The sequence below is a fragment of the Pseudorasbora parva genome, chromosome 24 (assembly GCF_024679245.1).
Source record: "Pseudorasbora parva isolate DD20220531a chromosome 24, ASM2467924v1, whole genome shotgun sequence".
Taxonomy (NCBI): domain Eukaryota; kingdom Metazoa; phylum Chordata; class Actinopteri; order Cypriniformes; family Gobionidae; genus Pseudorasbora; species Pseudorasbora parva.
Window position 1 is genome coordinate 21482897 of NC_090195.1, and position 17154 is coordinate 21500050.

General features: G+C 35.9%; 1 protein-coding gene across 3 annotated transcripts in view; it reads left to right on the plus strand.

Moving 5' to 3' along the window:
- The window catches only part of si:ch211-285f17.1 (sickle tail protein homolog), a 158737-nt gene that overhangs the window by 88138 nt on the left and 53445 nt on the right, over window positions 1-17154 (plus strand). For 2 of the 3 annotated variants that reach the window (XM_067435479.1, XM_067435480.1), the window contains one exon: window positions 16321-16525. In XM_067435479.1, the coding sequence (XP_067291580.1) occupies window positions 16321-16525 (205 nt within the window). Of the gene's footprint in view, window positions 1-14105; window positions 14193-16320; window positions 16526-17154 lie in introns of all 3 variants that reach the window. The other variant, XM_067435478.1, reaches the window with a different exon arrangement.

The window sequence follows — 17154 nt, forward strand, 5'->3', positions numbered from 1 at the left end:
AAACACTCTGCTTACACACACAGGGATGCGCAGCAGCACATAAACATTTCTAAGCATGAAAAATAGAAAGATTCCTCTCTGGAGAAGCGTTCAGTCTTTACGGCATGCAAATTAGCCACTGAGGTGCAAGCGCAACTGTTATGCCCAAAACACACCCATGACTCATAAGGAGGTACAACCCTTTTGGACCATGCGCTTGGTGCACAGACTTTTTTTGTCATTAAAGGAAATGTATGTAAGAAATGTATTTAAATGAATCATAAAATGGCCCTGATATGTCTCTAGACATTAATAAATCATGTTAATTTTAAATACTTCTATCACTGACAACAGTAGTCCAGCCTGGATATTGTCATTGAAAAGTTGTTGTTGCAGCCCTCAACTGATGTTGATGTTGTCACGTTGTGTTTTGGCTTGACGCTCCACCTATCGACCAATCACGAAGTCAGTTGTGTTTCTGCGTCCGGGTTGCCAGATCTGCTCTAGTTACCACAGCTGCAGCTACAAACGTTCCTGCTGATCCTGCAGCCAATCTGGCAACCTCGAGTCAGTGGGGAGGGGAGAGGGGATACACCTGCAGTACCAGTTTGGGCCACAATCTTACATACACTTCCTTTGAACTAGCGAAAGTGGATTGGACACACCCTAAGTGCACCTGCTCCATTCGCTCAGATCGTTAAATAGTCTTTATTAATAAATCATCTGCCCCTTTGATAGTAATTTGTCTGAATAAATGATTAAAAGTTGTTGATGTTTTACAAACTGGAAACATTTTTAGAGCTTTGCAAAATTTCGATTTTTAAATTTTTCCAATGTGGCCATCTTGGTTAAATGAGATATTACAACATGTAGCACATTTTTTAGGTGACCTAACAAAACATATGAGTATAGCCCTTTAGACCATCAATAGTGCTGTAAAGAAGCTGTCAGCATTTGCTTTCATACGAAACGAGCCATGATACAGTCTATTAAAAATCCACTTGGACCTGTATGGAAAGCTTCACTAAAACGTCTTCCTATTGCAGATTTTGACAGCTAATGCAATGACTGCATTGGGTGGAAACTAGGCTTGCTGTCCGGGATTAGGCTGATTAGCGTCAGTGTAAGATTAATTTTTACATTCTTTAGAAAGAAGAATGTTCTCCTAATTAGTGTTTGAATGAGACACTATTGTTTATGTTTGAAACACTCACTAATGATACTGCATGATCATTTTATACCAATTATACTGTATTATGAAGTTGTTGGGTGTCAGAAACATTTAAGGGAAGCACAACATTAGCCCAGTTTTCTTGTTGAGGGTGCAATCCTGGTCTGAAGCCAGCTTCTTCTGCGCAGTTTTACTTAGTGCAACAACCCCGACTGGTCACAGATCAACGGCTTGGCACCTTCCCAGTTCTCCATCATTGCCGTCGTCTGCCGAGAGCAGACGAGTGAATTGATATATTAAAATGTTCAGTTGTGGGTCATTCCGGGGTCATGAGCACACACTGGAGACGCTGTCAGTTCAAATCGTGAGTGCAGTTTCAGTTTTGCATGTTTGGCTGCTTCAGTCCCATGAATGGTCCAATTTCACAGGGCAATGCAAATACTATGGCAGCTGCTTTGATGGGGATTTGATGCTCATTTAAGCATGATGTGCAGAGGAGCCAGCCTGCTATGCTCTGTTATGGTGGGTGAGAGGTCCATTATGTAGAAATCACTGTACAAAATAAGAACAATGGGGTGTCTTCTTGTTTTTTTATGATGGAACTTTGCACAAAACATTTGAGAGGAAGTAAACATCCATTTGTTTAAAAAAAACAAGCTTTGTATCTTTGGCCCTGTTTACATTTGATATTAACATCTGTCTCTGGTGGCCCAATCACAAGTGTTGATGACATTAGGCAAAGCTTTTAAAAATTTTCTGAATGGACAAATAAAGTTTGGAACCCATACTTTTGTGCAGTGGGTGCGTAAAACCACAATATGTATTTTTTTGCGGCTGGGTCGCTTATTCAAAACAAAGGCGTAGGCCTTTTGCGAAGCTTTTATTATGTCATAGATGACTCCTTCCAGTCATGCGTATGTGGGGTAACACGTATTATCATATTAAATACAATACATATTAGATACTCTGTGCATTCGCTCGGCGGCTACTATGAGACACTTGTTGAACACTGCAGTAAGCTAGATCCATATTAGGCATGGTAAAACATGGTACTCGCGGTTTTAAACAATAAGACTAGATTGTTTAAAACGAGATTTAAACAATAAGACTAACTGTGCTGAGCTATAAAACGATGATTAGTTTTCTGTCGATGAATGTATCTTAACAATTGCTTTAAAGCGTCTTTGGTTTTACCATGGTTTCTTCAAAATAGAATTCTTCTTTTGGAAGAATTCATTTATTGCATTTATTTATTCAAAATACAGAAATTAATTTGTAATTTGTAATGCATTTTAAAAGAACAGCTTTAATATATTTTAAACGCTATTTATTTGTGTGATTGTCAGCTTGATACTCCAGTTTTCAGTGTCACATTATCCTTCAAAATCATTTTAATATGCTAATTTGGTGATAAAAATAAATAAATATTTTTTTTTGGAAAGCAGGATTTATTTGTTCAGTATTCTAATATATATATATATATATATATATATATATATATATATATATAAAATTTATGTCTTTACTGTGACTTTTGATAGTCCTTGTTGAAAAAAAAGATAATTTCTCTTTCATTTTCTCTTTCATTTTTTCTTTTCAAGTGAAAAAATATTACATCTTATCAATTTTTTTTAAGAATGTGTACAATGGTAACCCTATTGAGAAGGTGTGAGTGATGTTAAGCTTTCTCAGGCGTCTCAGTGTTTTGTCTCAAAGACAGAAGTATTTTTTAGCATACAGCATACCTCAGTGAGTGACTCATTCTGTTACTATTTGTTGCCTCTTTTCTTTTATTCTGCACTCTGTTGTTCCACTCTCACCCTCTTACCATGTCATCTGAAAGATATTATTTCTTTTTTCTTCCTCTGTGTTTCTGAGTCATTCTGTGTGTGTATCTGTGTTTTTCATAAGTATGTGTGTGGTAGTAGCCGGTGTCCTGTAATGAGAGGGGTGATCCTCTCTGAGGTTGTGGTTGACCAGCCCCGTTCTTCATGGATAAGACCAAAGACCAAGATGTGGACCAGAGTTTAAGTTTGCTGAGTGAAGCCAGTTAGGTTGAAGTTGCAGTAGTTTGATGTTTGAGTTTAGGACCAGTGAGATATGAGTTGGAAAGAAATTAATAATTTAATTAAGTAAGGATGCATTAAAGTGATCAACAGTTAGACATGTATAATGTTACAAAAGATTTCTATTTTAAATAAATGCTGTTCTTTTAACTTGTGAAGAATCTTGAAAAGAAAAGTATCAAGATAACATAAAGTTGACAAAAAAATCGGCAGTGATTTCTGAAGGATCATGTGACACTGAAGACTGCTGAAATTTATATATAAAAAATATTAAAATAGAAAACAGTTACTTTAAATTGTAATAATGTTTCACAATACAACTGTATTTTTGATTAAATAAATGATGCCTTTGTGATCATAAGAGACTTCTTTCAAAAACATAAGAAAATCTTATCGATTCCAAGCTTTTAGTGTATATTAAAGGGATAGTTCACCCAAAAATGAATATTGATGTTTATCAGCTTACCCCCAGCAGGGCATCCAAGTGTGTTTGCTTCTACAGTAGAAAACAAATTAAGATTTAACTTCATCCGTTGCTTGTATAATGCATGTGAATGGGGTGTATTTCTATGAGAGTAAAAAACACATATAGACATACACACTTAAGACATTAATGTCTTAAGAAACCAAACGATCGGTTTCTGCAAGGCACCGAACACTTTTTTTTTTTACCTCATATCAGATGAATCTCATCTAGTATTTCCCAGTGCCATTACTTCCGTCAAAAAAAGTTACAAAAAATGCCGCAATCACATAGTATATATGGATTCCTCATTAGTGCCTGCCTGGATCATGAGTCGAATGAGGTATCTACGTAAATATATCTATGATTGTGCCGGTATTTTGACCTCCTTCGACGGAAGTAATGCCACTGGGGAATACTACATGAGATTTGCCTGATATGATAAACATCAATTTTTCATTTTTGGGTGAACTATCCCTATAACTTTAGAACTCATGTTTGAGTTCTAAAATGCCATCATATAACATTTTCTACAGAAAAAAATATTTCTCACAGTTATGCTACAACACACACACACACACACACACACACACACACACACACACACACACACACACACACACACACACACACACACACACACACACACACACACACACACACACACACACACACACACACACACACACACACACTCAAGGTTAAAGATGTGTCAGCACATTCCTTCCTTTTCCATTTAGACACTTTCTCTTCTTTTTCTGATACAGTTCAAACCACCAAGGTTAGCAGAAATATGGGAAAACAACCCATTTTCCAGTCAGACCATGAAATTGCTGATGATTACATTATACTTCTTGAATGAAGCTGACACAGACAATGTCAGTATTATTAAAATAGCTAGTATCATTTTATTTCTATCAGTGTGTCTACACCTGGTCACTTCTTGCGTTTCCTCTGATCGGAAAGCTATCCAATAATGAAAAGACCAGCTGTAAATGCCCTCCAAAATGCTTTGAGAAGGATTTAAATCCGGATTTTAATATTTTTAAATCCTAAAATATAAAAAAATATAAATATTAGAGAGTGTGTTATAGGCTATATGACGTTATAACCAGATATGGCGATGCTACTGCAACATGCATCGCCCCAGATGCGTATCTGAGTATCTCTTCAACAAGCTAACGCACAAAATGCCGCAAATTAACTGAAAGTAAGTCGCAGCCGCTGTCTCTCCAATTAGGCCTTTTGTCTTAAAAAGTCATTACATTTGCATATAGCGCAATAATGGAAGATTGGATTTATGTTTGTTTTGTGGAGACAAATGCATGTTGCCAAGTGAACAGTTTTAACAAGCTAGATAGCTATCCAGTCAGTAAAAACACATGACCAGGCCCTATTTGTCAATGTCGGTTTAAATGTTTTTTTTTTAAAAAGGGGATTGTCTGAGTGTGGTTACTTCAGCTCTTTGAATGCGACAGAAGGACAATGGAAGTTTAACCCTCCAGACAGGGATGTAATGTCTAGAGACAGTTCAGGGTTATGGGGGTTACGATTGTCAAGAGGGGTCAACATGCAATCAGTTAGTTAAAAAGGAATAGTTCACCAAAAAAATAAAATTCTGTCATCATTTACTCACCCTCAAGTTGTTCCAAACCTGTAAAATGTATTTGTTCTTCTGTACACAAAAGAAGATATTTGGAAGAATGTTTGTAACCAGGCAGATCTAGGCAGTCACTGAAAACAATGGGAGGAAAAAAATACTATGGTAGTCAATGGGGGACATTTTTGTCTGAACTATCCCTTTAAAGTCCTTCTATCTATAGGCTCAAAGTGTGAGCTTCATTTTTTTAGTATTTCCTACACAATCTTTAATTGTAGTAAAATGAATAGAGTACTACAGTCTTATTGATAGCTGATGCATGACATATTTCTCATGGTTTTAGGCATCTAACTTGGAGCATCATTACAGTGTAATTACACAAATAAATACATAAGTAATAAGTATAAGTATTATTAATTAACTACATATATACTTAAAGGTGCACTATGTAGGATTTTTGCAGTAAAATATCCAAAAACCACTAGGCCAGTGTTATATTTTGTTCAGTTGAGTTCTCACAATATCCCAAATGTTTCCAACTATTTGTAAATTGGGAGAAAATAGCTATTTTAACCAAAGAACCGGGACGTCTAAGGGAGTCACCTGTCAATTGTGCTATATCTGCAATCATCTTCATTTGCAATCATCGATCAGCAGCCACTGAGCGAACGCACAGAGTAACGTCATAACCACTTAAAGGACCATATTTTCAACACACGTAAATGTATCTTATTGTCATAATTCACCAGTGCGAGCCATGTGTCGCGTAACAGTCGCTCCAGCGGCCGTGCTCGGCTCCACAACACTCGGCCCTGCTCTGCTTCATACTACAGTAACGTTAATAACCGCTTACATGAACATGATTGCTACCCGGGTCCTATCCCAATTCTTTTCCACCAGCTGTGAGGTGAAGACCACATGTCCCAAGATTCCGCGCTCAAACTTGGCACCATCGAACTACGACTTTGTTTTGAATAGGCGCCCTCCAGCGGAAGGAAAAGTTACATAGTGCAGCTTAAAAGGGTTACGATTCCAACTGAATATAATATTTAAACGCTTATACTTAAAACAAGAAACAAAAATTGGCTAATTTAAAAATTACAATTCTGAATATGTACTGAAATAAAATGTATCTTAATAACTTTTCTTGTAAATGTATATTATTTAGATATTTGTTCTGGAAAATAATAATAAAAAAAAAACCTCATTAATACAGAAAATGTTGTGTACTACATACAATCCAGTTAATATTTTTGTTCTAAGAAGGATAAATTTGAGCAGCTTTTGCACCATTAGTGTCAGAAACTCTGACACCACAGCTAGAAATTCCTCTGTATAATATGAAAGATGAACCTGCAGAGTCAGCAAACATGCCCAAACCCATCTGTGTGTGTGTGTGTGTGATATTTTCCTGCCAAGGTGTCAGTGCTGATGTGAAGGATCGCTCAGATGTTTATCAACACACACACACAATCACACACACACCTCCTAGCTGAACATCTGTGCACCACGTTTGCGTGCGGACGAGACCTCAAGCACCGGCGTGGTGAAAGCCTGTCACAAGACTTTGTGAGAGGAAAAAACAGAGTCGCCATCTGGTTCTGTTTGGCCCAGACACACTGTAACCTCACCCTCATATGTTCCTGCGCTGCCCTATCCCCGCAGAAAAGAGAAAACGAGAACAACCGGCATAAAAGGAAAATGAAAATGGCCTTTATACCTTTCACCAGACCCAAACAAAAACACATGGACAACTTTTCCAGATGCTCTTGATTCAACAGGATTTAGATACAGTATCTACAGGCCTGCTGTGTGTGCAAGCGAAAAAAAGGCAAACTGTAGACCTGTTATTGCATTACTGATAAGATTATGTGTCTGGTTTAGGAAAGAAAATATTTGGATTGTTAGATGAGGTGGTTTGAGTTGCTGGTGGTTGATTGGATTGCTCTCCATACATTCTTTTCATGATAGGATAGCCGAACTTGTTGAACATTTAAAGGGATAGTTCACCCAAAAATGAAAATTAGCCCATGACTTACCCTCAAGTCATCCTAGGTCAGACGAATGAAAGTTGAGTTATATTTAAAAAAAAAAAAAACCTGGCTAATACAAGCTTTAAAATGGCAGGGATTGTTGTTCTGTTTTTGAAGTCCATAAAAATGCATCTCTCAATCAAATAACATGCTCCACACGGCTCCGGGGGGTTAATAAAGGCCTTCCGAAGGGAACTGTTGAGTTTGTGTAAGAAAAATATCCAAATTTAAAACATTCTGAATTAAAGTTCTGGCCAATCGCCCACCATGGAAAAGTTTTGAAAGTGCCTTCTCAGAGTTCAAGATGCGTACGCGACGTCGGACAAGCGTACCTGGTCATGTAAGCCTTTGAACTGCAGAGGCACATTCAACACTTTTTTTAATAAACAGAATACGGAAAGGATCAGCTAAAACTTTACTACTTCATAAAGTTTTAAATATGGATATTTTTCTAAAAACAAACACATCAATTTACTTCAGAAGGCCTTTATTAACCTCCCAGAGCTGTGTGGAGCACGTTATTTGACGGACAGATGCACTTTTATGGACTAAAAAAACAGAACAACAATCCCTGCCATTTTAAGGCTTGGATTAGCCAGGGCCTTTTTAAAACTCAACTTTTATTCGTCTCAAAGAAGAATGTCATATGCACCTAGGATGACTTGAGGGTGAGTAAATTATGGGCTAATTTTCATTTTTGGGTGAACTAACCTTTTAACTTTTTTTAATTTTTTAGTGGCATTTGGTATTTGAGGGGACTGAATAAAGTTAAATTTTATGCATATGTCCTGATACATTGACTACCAATGGGAGCACAGATAGAGCTGATGAGATCCGCCTTCTGATGCAGTTTGATACTACAGTTGTATAGAAACTACTAGCAACTAGTGGGACAAAACCTTGATACCTCTTGTGATTTACTGACTGTTAATATGAACGCATCTGTAGTTATAAACACACCATGATTGGATATTTCAGGGGCCATGTCAGCATCAAGGTCAGTTCAACTTGTTATTTCTAGTAGACTAAACCAGCACTGGGAATCTAACGTGTTTAAATGTGTATACTGCATGAATGTGTGTGTGTTGTATAAGAAAAAAAGCTTTGTTTTTGCTCCTCCAGAACATCTCACACACAATGAGTTAATGAAGACTTTTATGTTTTCTTGTTTCTTATCATGTTTTATTAAAAGAAATGCATACTTTTATTCAGCAAGGATGCATTAAATGGATCAAAAGTGACAGTAAAAACATGTATAATGTTACAAAATATTTCTATTTTTCTATTTCAAATAAATGCTGTTCTGATATCACTGATTCCACAAAATATTAAGCAGCACAACTGTTTTCAATATGATAATCAGCATATTATAATAATTTCTGAAAGATCATGTAAATGATGTTGAAAATTCAGCAATGCCATCACATGAATACATTTTAAATTATATTAAAATAGAAATAACTCTTGAAATAAAAGAGTTCAGTTAACTAGCCTCTAGTTTTTACAGCACAACTACCAGATTTTTTTTTTTTTTAAACAAAACAGAAAATGGGCCATTCTCCCAGTGTTGAGGACACGGCCGTGAGTGCATTAACATATGACTGCACATATTTACATATAAACAACTTTTAAGTATTCAGCAACTTGGCATTGTTACTCGTTTCACATACGAATGGTGGCCAAGCATAACACGTTATTTGCATATAGAAGGTATTTACGGTTTTAGCAGAACGTTTTATAGGTACAATAGCAAAAAGGACCAACGAGAGGGTGGTCCTTTAAGTGGTTATGTAGAACTTAATCATGATTAATGTCGGTGCAAGAAACCTCAACTAACATTATAAATGGACAGTAGGAAAGAAACTTCAAGGAAAAGTAAAATACGCCCCTGGTTTTGTTTTCAAGTGTGTTGTCTGTGGTGGCAGGAGATCATGGATTCCAATGCTTCTTGTGTGTGCGAGAGTGTTTTGTCCATAATGAGTATAGCTGATGTCACATTACTCTTTCAGCGGGGGGAATCCCAGCATAACCGAAGTATAATGCTCAGTTAAAGGGTAAAACAACTGGCAGAGCCTGAACAATTTAGCTTTAAAATTATACATGCACATCCGTTGTTAAAAAAATGACCTGGTTATCTTTGCTCTAAAAAAGATCTTAATCTCATTGTTGTATCTGGTGCGGTTATCACTTTTTATTGACGTTCTTTCTTGTCTCTCATGACTAGCCTTATTGGCTTGACTATAAAGACTTCGCAATATTGCCAAAGCAATATTCAAGTACATACATGGTACAGGTACAATATGCCATATCTCTGTTTGTATCTTTATCATTCTTGCCAACACACACAAACCTTATTTTTATTCTTACAGCTGCGGATATGAATGTTACTCGCAATTTTGTTAGCCACAATTTCCACATTGATAACCATGAAGTGATTTAAAGATAAGTGAGTTATCATAACTTTCATTCGCATGTTCCTTTGTAGATACTGAAACCTGTTTGACTTCTGGATCGGTAGTTTATAGAGTGCTGTGTTTGTTCCGGTATGTTACTTTATTTAGGAGAGCAGACATTCTTATCGTGACATCTGTCGGGTGGAATACACACACATACTTCCTACTAACAAACATGTTAGTTGTGCGATGTAAGTGATAACTTGTGTATTTTTTATGTTTGGGTGCGGGTTAAGTCAGTTTTCTGTTTCGGTTAGTTACTATGGTTTCTCATTGTTTGATTATCACTTGCACCTGCTGTTCATTTTGTTAAATACTTTGGTCTGTGTGTGTTTACTCTGTTTCTTTCAATTCATGGTCAGTTCTCATTGCAATTTATGTCAAGTTTATAGCGGTTGTTCCTTCTTCCTATTGAGTTTTGTTTAATGAATCTTGATACTGCTGTAAATATATTTTGTCACCTTTATTGCAACCGTTTGCGGTGACATGCAACTGCCATTGAGGACAATAAGAATGATAACTGCTTGTTGTGGGCAATATTAGATCTAAAAATATGTCCAGATATATATAGGCTATTTCTAAAATCAGTTGGAATCATTACATCACCACTAATATACTATTTTTTAAACATGTATTTTATACTAGCATTTTAAAATAATATTATTATTTTATTGTACTATTTTTAACATATATTAATAATGTATTATTTTATAATATTTTAATATAATATTTGATTGTATACTATTTTATTGTATAATATTTTATTGTACTATTTATTTATTTTTTACATATTATGATTATATTATTTTTAACAGTATGATTTTTTAATCATACATTTTTTTACTATTTCTAACATAATATAGTGGAATTATCATACTATTTTATTGTACTATTTTTAACATTAATATTTTATCATTTTATAATATTTTATTGTTATTATTTGGTCATACTATTTTTAACATGAGGATTATCCAATCATATTTTTAACACACTATGCATTATTGTATCATAATGTTTCCTTGTTCTATTTTTTACATATTATGATTATTTTATCATAATATGTTAAATATAATTTTTATCATAATATTTTTAGTGTTCTATGATCATTTTACAATACTATTTTTAACAGTAGGCTATCATTATTCAGTCATACTATTTTATTGTACATTTATTTTTAACATATGATATAATTTCATAATATTTTAGTATTATTTAATTGTATACTGTTTTTAACATTATGATTATTCAGCTGTACAATTTTACTGTAGAATTTTTTTTAACATACTATGCTTATTTTATGCTAATTCCTTGTACTATTTTCAACATTTGATTATTTTATTTGTATTTTAATATTTTTAGTTCTTTATGATAATTTTATCATACAATTTTTCAACAGTATGACTATTCAGTTGTATTATTTTATTGTTCTATGTTTTAAATATATGAATATTTTATTAATTTATAATATTTATTAATTTATTTATTAATATTTTTGTGTGATTTTTAGATCTATATGCTATACTATTCTTAACATTATGATTATTCAATAAACTATTTAACTGTACTGTTTTTAACATGATTATTTTATTATTTTTATTATTAAAATTTAAAAAAATGTGTTCTATGATCTTTTTTATCATACTATTTTAAAAGTATGATTATTCAGTCATACAATTTTATTTTTAACATACTTTGATTATTTTTGATTATTTGATTATTTTACTATACTATACTGTACTGTACTATACTATACTATACTATACTATACTATACTATACTATACTATACTATACTATACTATACATTTTTAACAACTATTTAACCAATTGTTATATAAAAATCATAAATGATAAATTAATATTTTTATATATATATATATTTCAATTATTCTAAAAAGTGTAACTAAAATGAAAAGTATTGACAAGTATTAATACAGTTAATATTAGTTAATAATGTTAGTATTAATACAGGTCCTTCTCAAAAAATTAGCATATGTGATAAAAGTTCATTATTTTCCATAATGTAATGATAAAAATTAAACTTTCATATATTTTGGCATACAGCTCCTGAAAACCCAAACTTCTCAAATCTCAAAAAATTAGCATATTTCATCCGACCAATAAAAGAAAAGTGTTTTTAATACAAAAAAAGTCAACCTTCAAATAATTATGTTCAGTTATGCACTCAATACTTGGTCGGGAATCCTTGTGCAGAAATGACTGCTTCAATGCGGCGTGGCATGGAGGCGATCAGCACAGTAATACCATGGTCAGTAAACCATTTACCAGTGGTTTTGGCACTGTGAGCAGGTGCCAGGTCGTGCTGAAAAACCAAATCTTCATCTCCATAAAGCTTTTCAGCAGATGGAAGCATGAAAAATCTCCTGATAGCTAGCTGCATTGACCCTTCCCTTGATAAAACCCAGTGGACCAACACCAGCAGCTGACATGGCACCCCAGACCATCACTGACTGTGGGTACTTGACACTGGACTTCAGGCATTTTGGCATTTCCTTCTCCCCAGTCTTCCTCCAGACTCTGGCACCTCGATTTCCGAATGACATGCAAAATTTGCTTTCATCTGAAAAAAGTACTTTGGACCACTGAGCAACAGTCCAGTGCTGCTTCTCTGTAGCCCAAAGAGTCTTGACCTGGGGAATGCGGCACCTGTAGCCCATTTCCTGCACACGCCTGTGCACGGTGGCTCTGGATGTTTCTACTCCAGACTCAGTCCACTGCTTCCGCAGGTCCCCCAAGGTCTGGAATCGGTCCTTCTTCACAATCTTCCTCAGGGTCCGGTCACCTCTTCTCGTTGTGCAGCTTTTTTTTGCCACACTTTTTCTTTTCCACAGACTTCCCACTGAGGTGCCTTGATACAGCACTCTGGGAACAGCCTATTCGTACAGACATTTCTTTCTGTGTCTTACCCTCTCGCTTGAGGGTGTCAATGATGGCCTTCTGGACAGCAGTCGGGTCGGCAGTCTTACCCATGATTGCGGTTTTGAGTAATGAACCAGGCTGGGAGTTTTTAAAAGCTTCAGGAATCTTTTGCAGGTGTTTAGAGTTAATTAGTTGATTCAGATGATTAGGTTAATAGCTCGTTTAGAGAACCTTTTCATGATATGCTAATTTTTTTAGATTTTCTTTGAGAAGGAATTTTGGGTTTTCATGAGCTGTATGCCAAAATCATCAGTATTAAAACAATAAAAGACCTGAAATATTTCAATTGGTGTGCAATGAATCTAAAATATATGAAAGTTAAATTTTTATCATTACATTATAGAAAATAATGAACTTTTATCACATATGCTAATTTTTTGAGAAGGGTCTGTAAGTTACATTATGGTGTGTGTTTTTTTTTTGTTGCTATTTTAGTTGAGGTGTAACTGCTTTTTGAACTCATCAACTTTTAAGCTAATTATAGAAGAGGTTTGAGAATAGGAGATAACCTGTGGTGACTCACACACGCGCAAACACACCCTTGAGCTGGTATTGTCATCAGTTTGTTGACAGCTCCTGTCTTGTGCGTGCCCACTGAATATCATTGTGTTGGTGGTTTTAGATCTAATTTCCCACCTCCTGCCCTCAGAAGAACCCCAAGACTGTGGTCTGGAAAGTTCTGATCTGATCCTGTTTCATCTGGTTAAGTTCAAACTCTCTCTTTTGCTACCTCATATCAAAGAGATGAATAAACATCTAAATTACAGGAAACCGCAGGTGTGGGTGTTTCAGTGTCAAATGATCTGCTCTTTCATACATTCAATGACTTTTAATGATGCATCAGGTAATTTAAATATCAAAAGCGCTTTGTATCAGATGTCATGACTCATAAAATTTATTTGACTAGAAGTGATTCCTGTAACCTGATTTAAAGGAATATTTCATTCTTTTAAATGTCTTGTAGACAAACGTGGCATGTTTGTATATGCTGAAGTGTAAATGGCATTAGAGAATATACATTTCCTTAAATTTAACATGCACTTAAAATATGTTAATTTGTATGGGTTAGTTAGTATTCTAATTGTGTGTGCTTAGTTTGTCAGTGTGGGATCCCTGACACATGCACCCTTCTCAGGACCTTTCTTTGGCTTGCGTAATGGTCTATATGTGCTTGGCAGGAGTCTGGACTGTCGCATACTTCCCTGTACCTCCATGTAAAGGCTTATTAAATGTTTAGAGTGAAGGTGCTCATCAGCTGTTTTGGATTTGTGGGCATTTTCAGACATGAACATCATTCCTCTCTGCAAAAATTCCACAATTTCTGTTCTATGCATGTGTTACTCATCAATGTTTTTGCCTTAATAGTTCATACTTTGTATCTCTTTCTCTCTGTCCTAATAGTTATTTCAGGGGATGTTGTCCGCTCTGCACTCTGAGATAGATATTCAAAGATATCTGATGAAAATCCAGACCGTTGGTTCACACAGAGTCAGTACTAGCACGAATGAGAGTGTGTGATGCATGTGTGTGTTTAACAATACCACAAAATCACCTAACATGGAATATTTACTCATATGAAACAAATTAACTGACTATACTGGCAGCTCCATACTGTCCAGGTCCATGTTTATTATATATATTTTGAATGTAGTTTTATAGTAATTCTGATATATGTCTTGCTGCATGGCTGATTGCACCGGTCACAGTTGACCAGTGACTGTTGCTTTAAATGAAATGTGCAGTGTGTTACAGAAAATGTTAATGTTTTTAGACAAAATATGCTTTGTTCACAATAAGTGGTTCAAGTTTTATGCATGTAGTGATGACAAGCCTGCTGGAAATCCAGCTTAAACCAGCTTCTGATAGTTGGTTCTTCTATCCTGTCCATTGACTAATTTAGATGGTCTTAAAGGGATAGTTCACCAAAAAAATTAAATTCTGTCATTAATTAGCTACTCACCCTCATTCCAAACCCCTAAGACCTTCATTCATCTTCTAAACACAAATTAAGGTATTTTTGATGAAGTCCGAGAGCTTTCTGAACCATCCGTAGGGAACAAGGCCATTGCAACTTTCAAGGCCCAGAATGGTAGTAAAGTTAAATTAGCCGTCAAAATAATCCATGTGACTCCAGTTGATTAAACTTAATGTTATGAAGCGACGAGAATACTCTTTGTGCGCAAAAATAACAACTTTATTCGACCATCTCTTCTCTTTTACGTCATTCTCCTACTCTATTCACGTTGTAAACAAAGTGCAGTGCTTCCAGGTTCTAAGTCAGAATGCAGACTCACCATTGGCTGATGCTGTTCACGTGAGCACCGTGACTCATACGTTTGATACTGACACGGTAACTGGCCAATGATGAGCTGGCGTTTGGATGTAGAACCTGGAAGCTCTGGAATGTGTTTGCTACTTGAATAACATAGGAGAATGATGTTGAAGAGAAGAGATTGTTGAATAAAGTTGATATTTTTGCGGGGGTTTTGGGCACAAAAAGTATTCTTGTCACTTCATAACACTAATGTTGAACCACTGTTCAGTAGCAAGCAAAACGGTTTTGCACATCAGACTAGTGTAACGTTATGCATAGAAAAACAATGGAGTAGCGCATTTGAATGAAGAAGCACGCTTTGTGTCCCCATAGGTTTATGTTTGGGTGGTTTTACAATAAACAAACAGACACTATAGTGGTCAGCTAAACAAATGTATTTAAACTCACACCATACATCGCATGCTTCATTGATAAATTAACTATACACGATCGTGTCGTTTACTGATGTTTACTCACGTGACGATAGCCAACAACATAGACATTTGAAGCAGTACTCACCGCCTGCTTCCAAAGCAGGACCGTGAACCTTTATCGTTGGGACCGCTCCGTCAAAAACACACTTCTTTGGTGACATTGTTGAGTTGGTGAAGTCCTGTGACTGCAATGAGAGCAGTGTTTATGGTCGTGCATCTGCTCTCTCGCTCTGGTCGCTCGCTCGCGCACCCTTCTGGGAGAACAGCCCCCTACGGCCCGGAAATTTCGTCCTGTTGATGTCAAGCAGACCCATACTTGAAAAAAACTCTCCGAAACTTTTTGACACAGAAATACTCGTTCAAACGTTTAACTTAGTCTGTGAAACTTTGTCCATGCTAAGGATGGGGAATCCAAGTCTTTAACAGCTTAAAAAAGTATGCACGAAACAGCATTTCACCCCCCATGACAGAATTTTCAGTTTTGTGTGAATTAACCCTTTAAGCTGGTCTAGATGGGCTACCAGTAGATCACATTATTTAACTGTTTAATGCTGTCAGACCACTTCTAACCAGCTACTACAAACCAGCTACAATGTCCCCAACACAGCCTGAACATCTTTAGCTGGTATGATAAGTTCCTTTTCCCCAGTAGAGAATACAAAAATGGTTTTATCATGGTGGGTTGTGCTAGTAAACCACTATAAACAAGCTCCAATGTCCTAAAAACAGCCTAACTATCCTATGCTAGCATAATCTAGTTTTTCCAGCAGAAAAGCCCAAAATGCCATGGTTTTAAGGATTTGCACTAATGATGTGTCATCAAATTCAGCATGTTATCTAAAACTCCTTTTTCTTCTTCATCCCACAGAACCGGAGCTCTAAGCAGAGTGTGGCTTGTTCGAGTCCAGTTCCTGTGTTTGTGGATCAGTTGGAGCACGGCTCACTGGTCTCTCTAGATGCTCTGGAGGTCATGTCTGAGTGTGACATGCCCATCGCCTTCACCCGAGGCTCCCGGTCCCGAGCCAGTCTGCCTGTGGTCCGCTCTACTAACCAGACCAAGGATCGCTCACTAGGTATACACACTAGGGGTTGAATAACTTCCGATTTTTTTAAGTCTTTTTAAGTTTTGAGTCGACGTTGACTAGTCGCGGATTTACATCATTAATGAACAAATAATGCTGAACCTTGAGCTGAGACGCGAACTCGGGTCTTCTTGTGCACGGGACAGCTATGGCATTTGACAAGACAAGGTTATTGGTCCTACATTACAGCTTTTGTATCAGTTATTTTGTCTTTGGGTCATTTTATTTTTCTCAGATTTCTGCTCGTTGTGAGTCAGATACAGATAAAGTAGCACAATAAAGATTACATTTATATGAATGCATTAGTGAGACAGCGATTGCGTGTGAATTAATTCTACCTGTCTCTACTAATAGTTACTAAACAATATATGCTATAACTTTTTAGTTGCTAAGCTGTTTTATTGATCAGTCACAGACCAGTGTTGACAATACATTTCTGTGCTACTAACTAGCTTGGGATACTTGATTAATTTAAATTAAACTGAAATTGCTGTATGGCTTAGTGCAATTATTGAATCGCAAATACTGCATGTTTCAGAGTGAAGCGCGGCACTGTGTCTCATTATAAATCTGTGTCAATCTCATTATCAGTGCATTCATCTCTGCATCTGAGTTTGAGT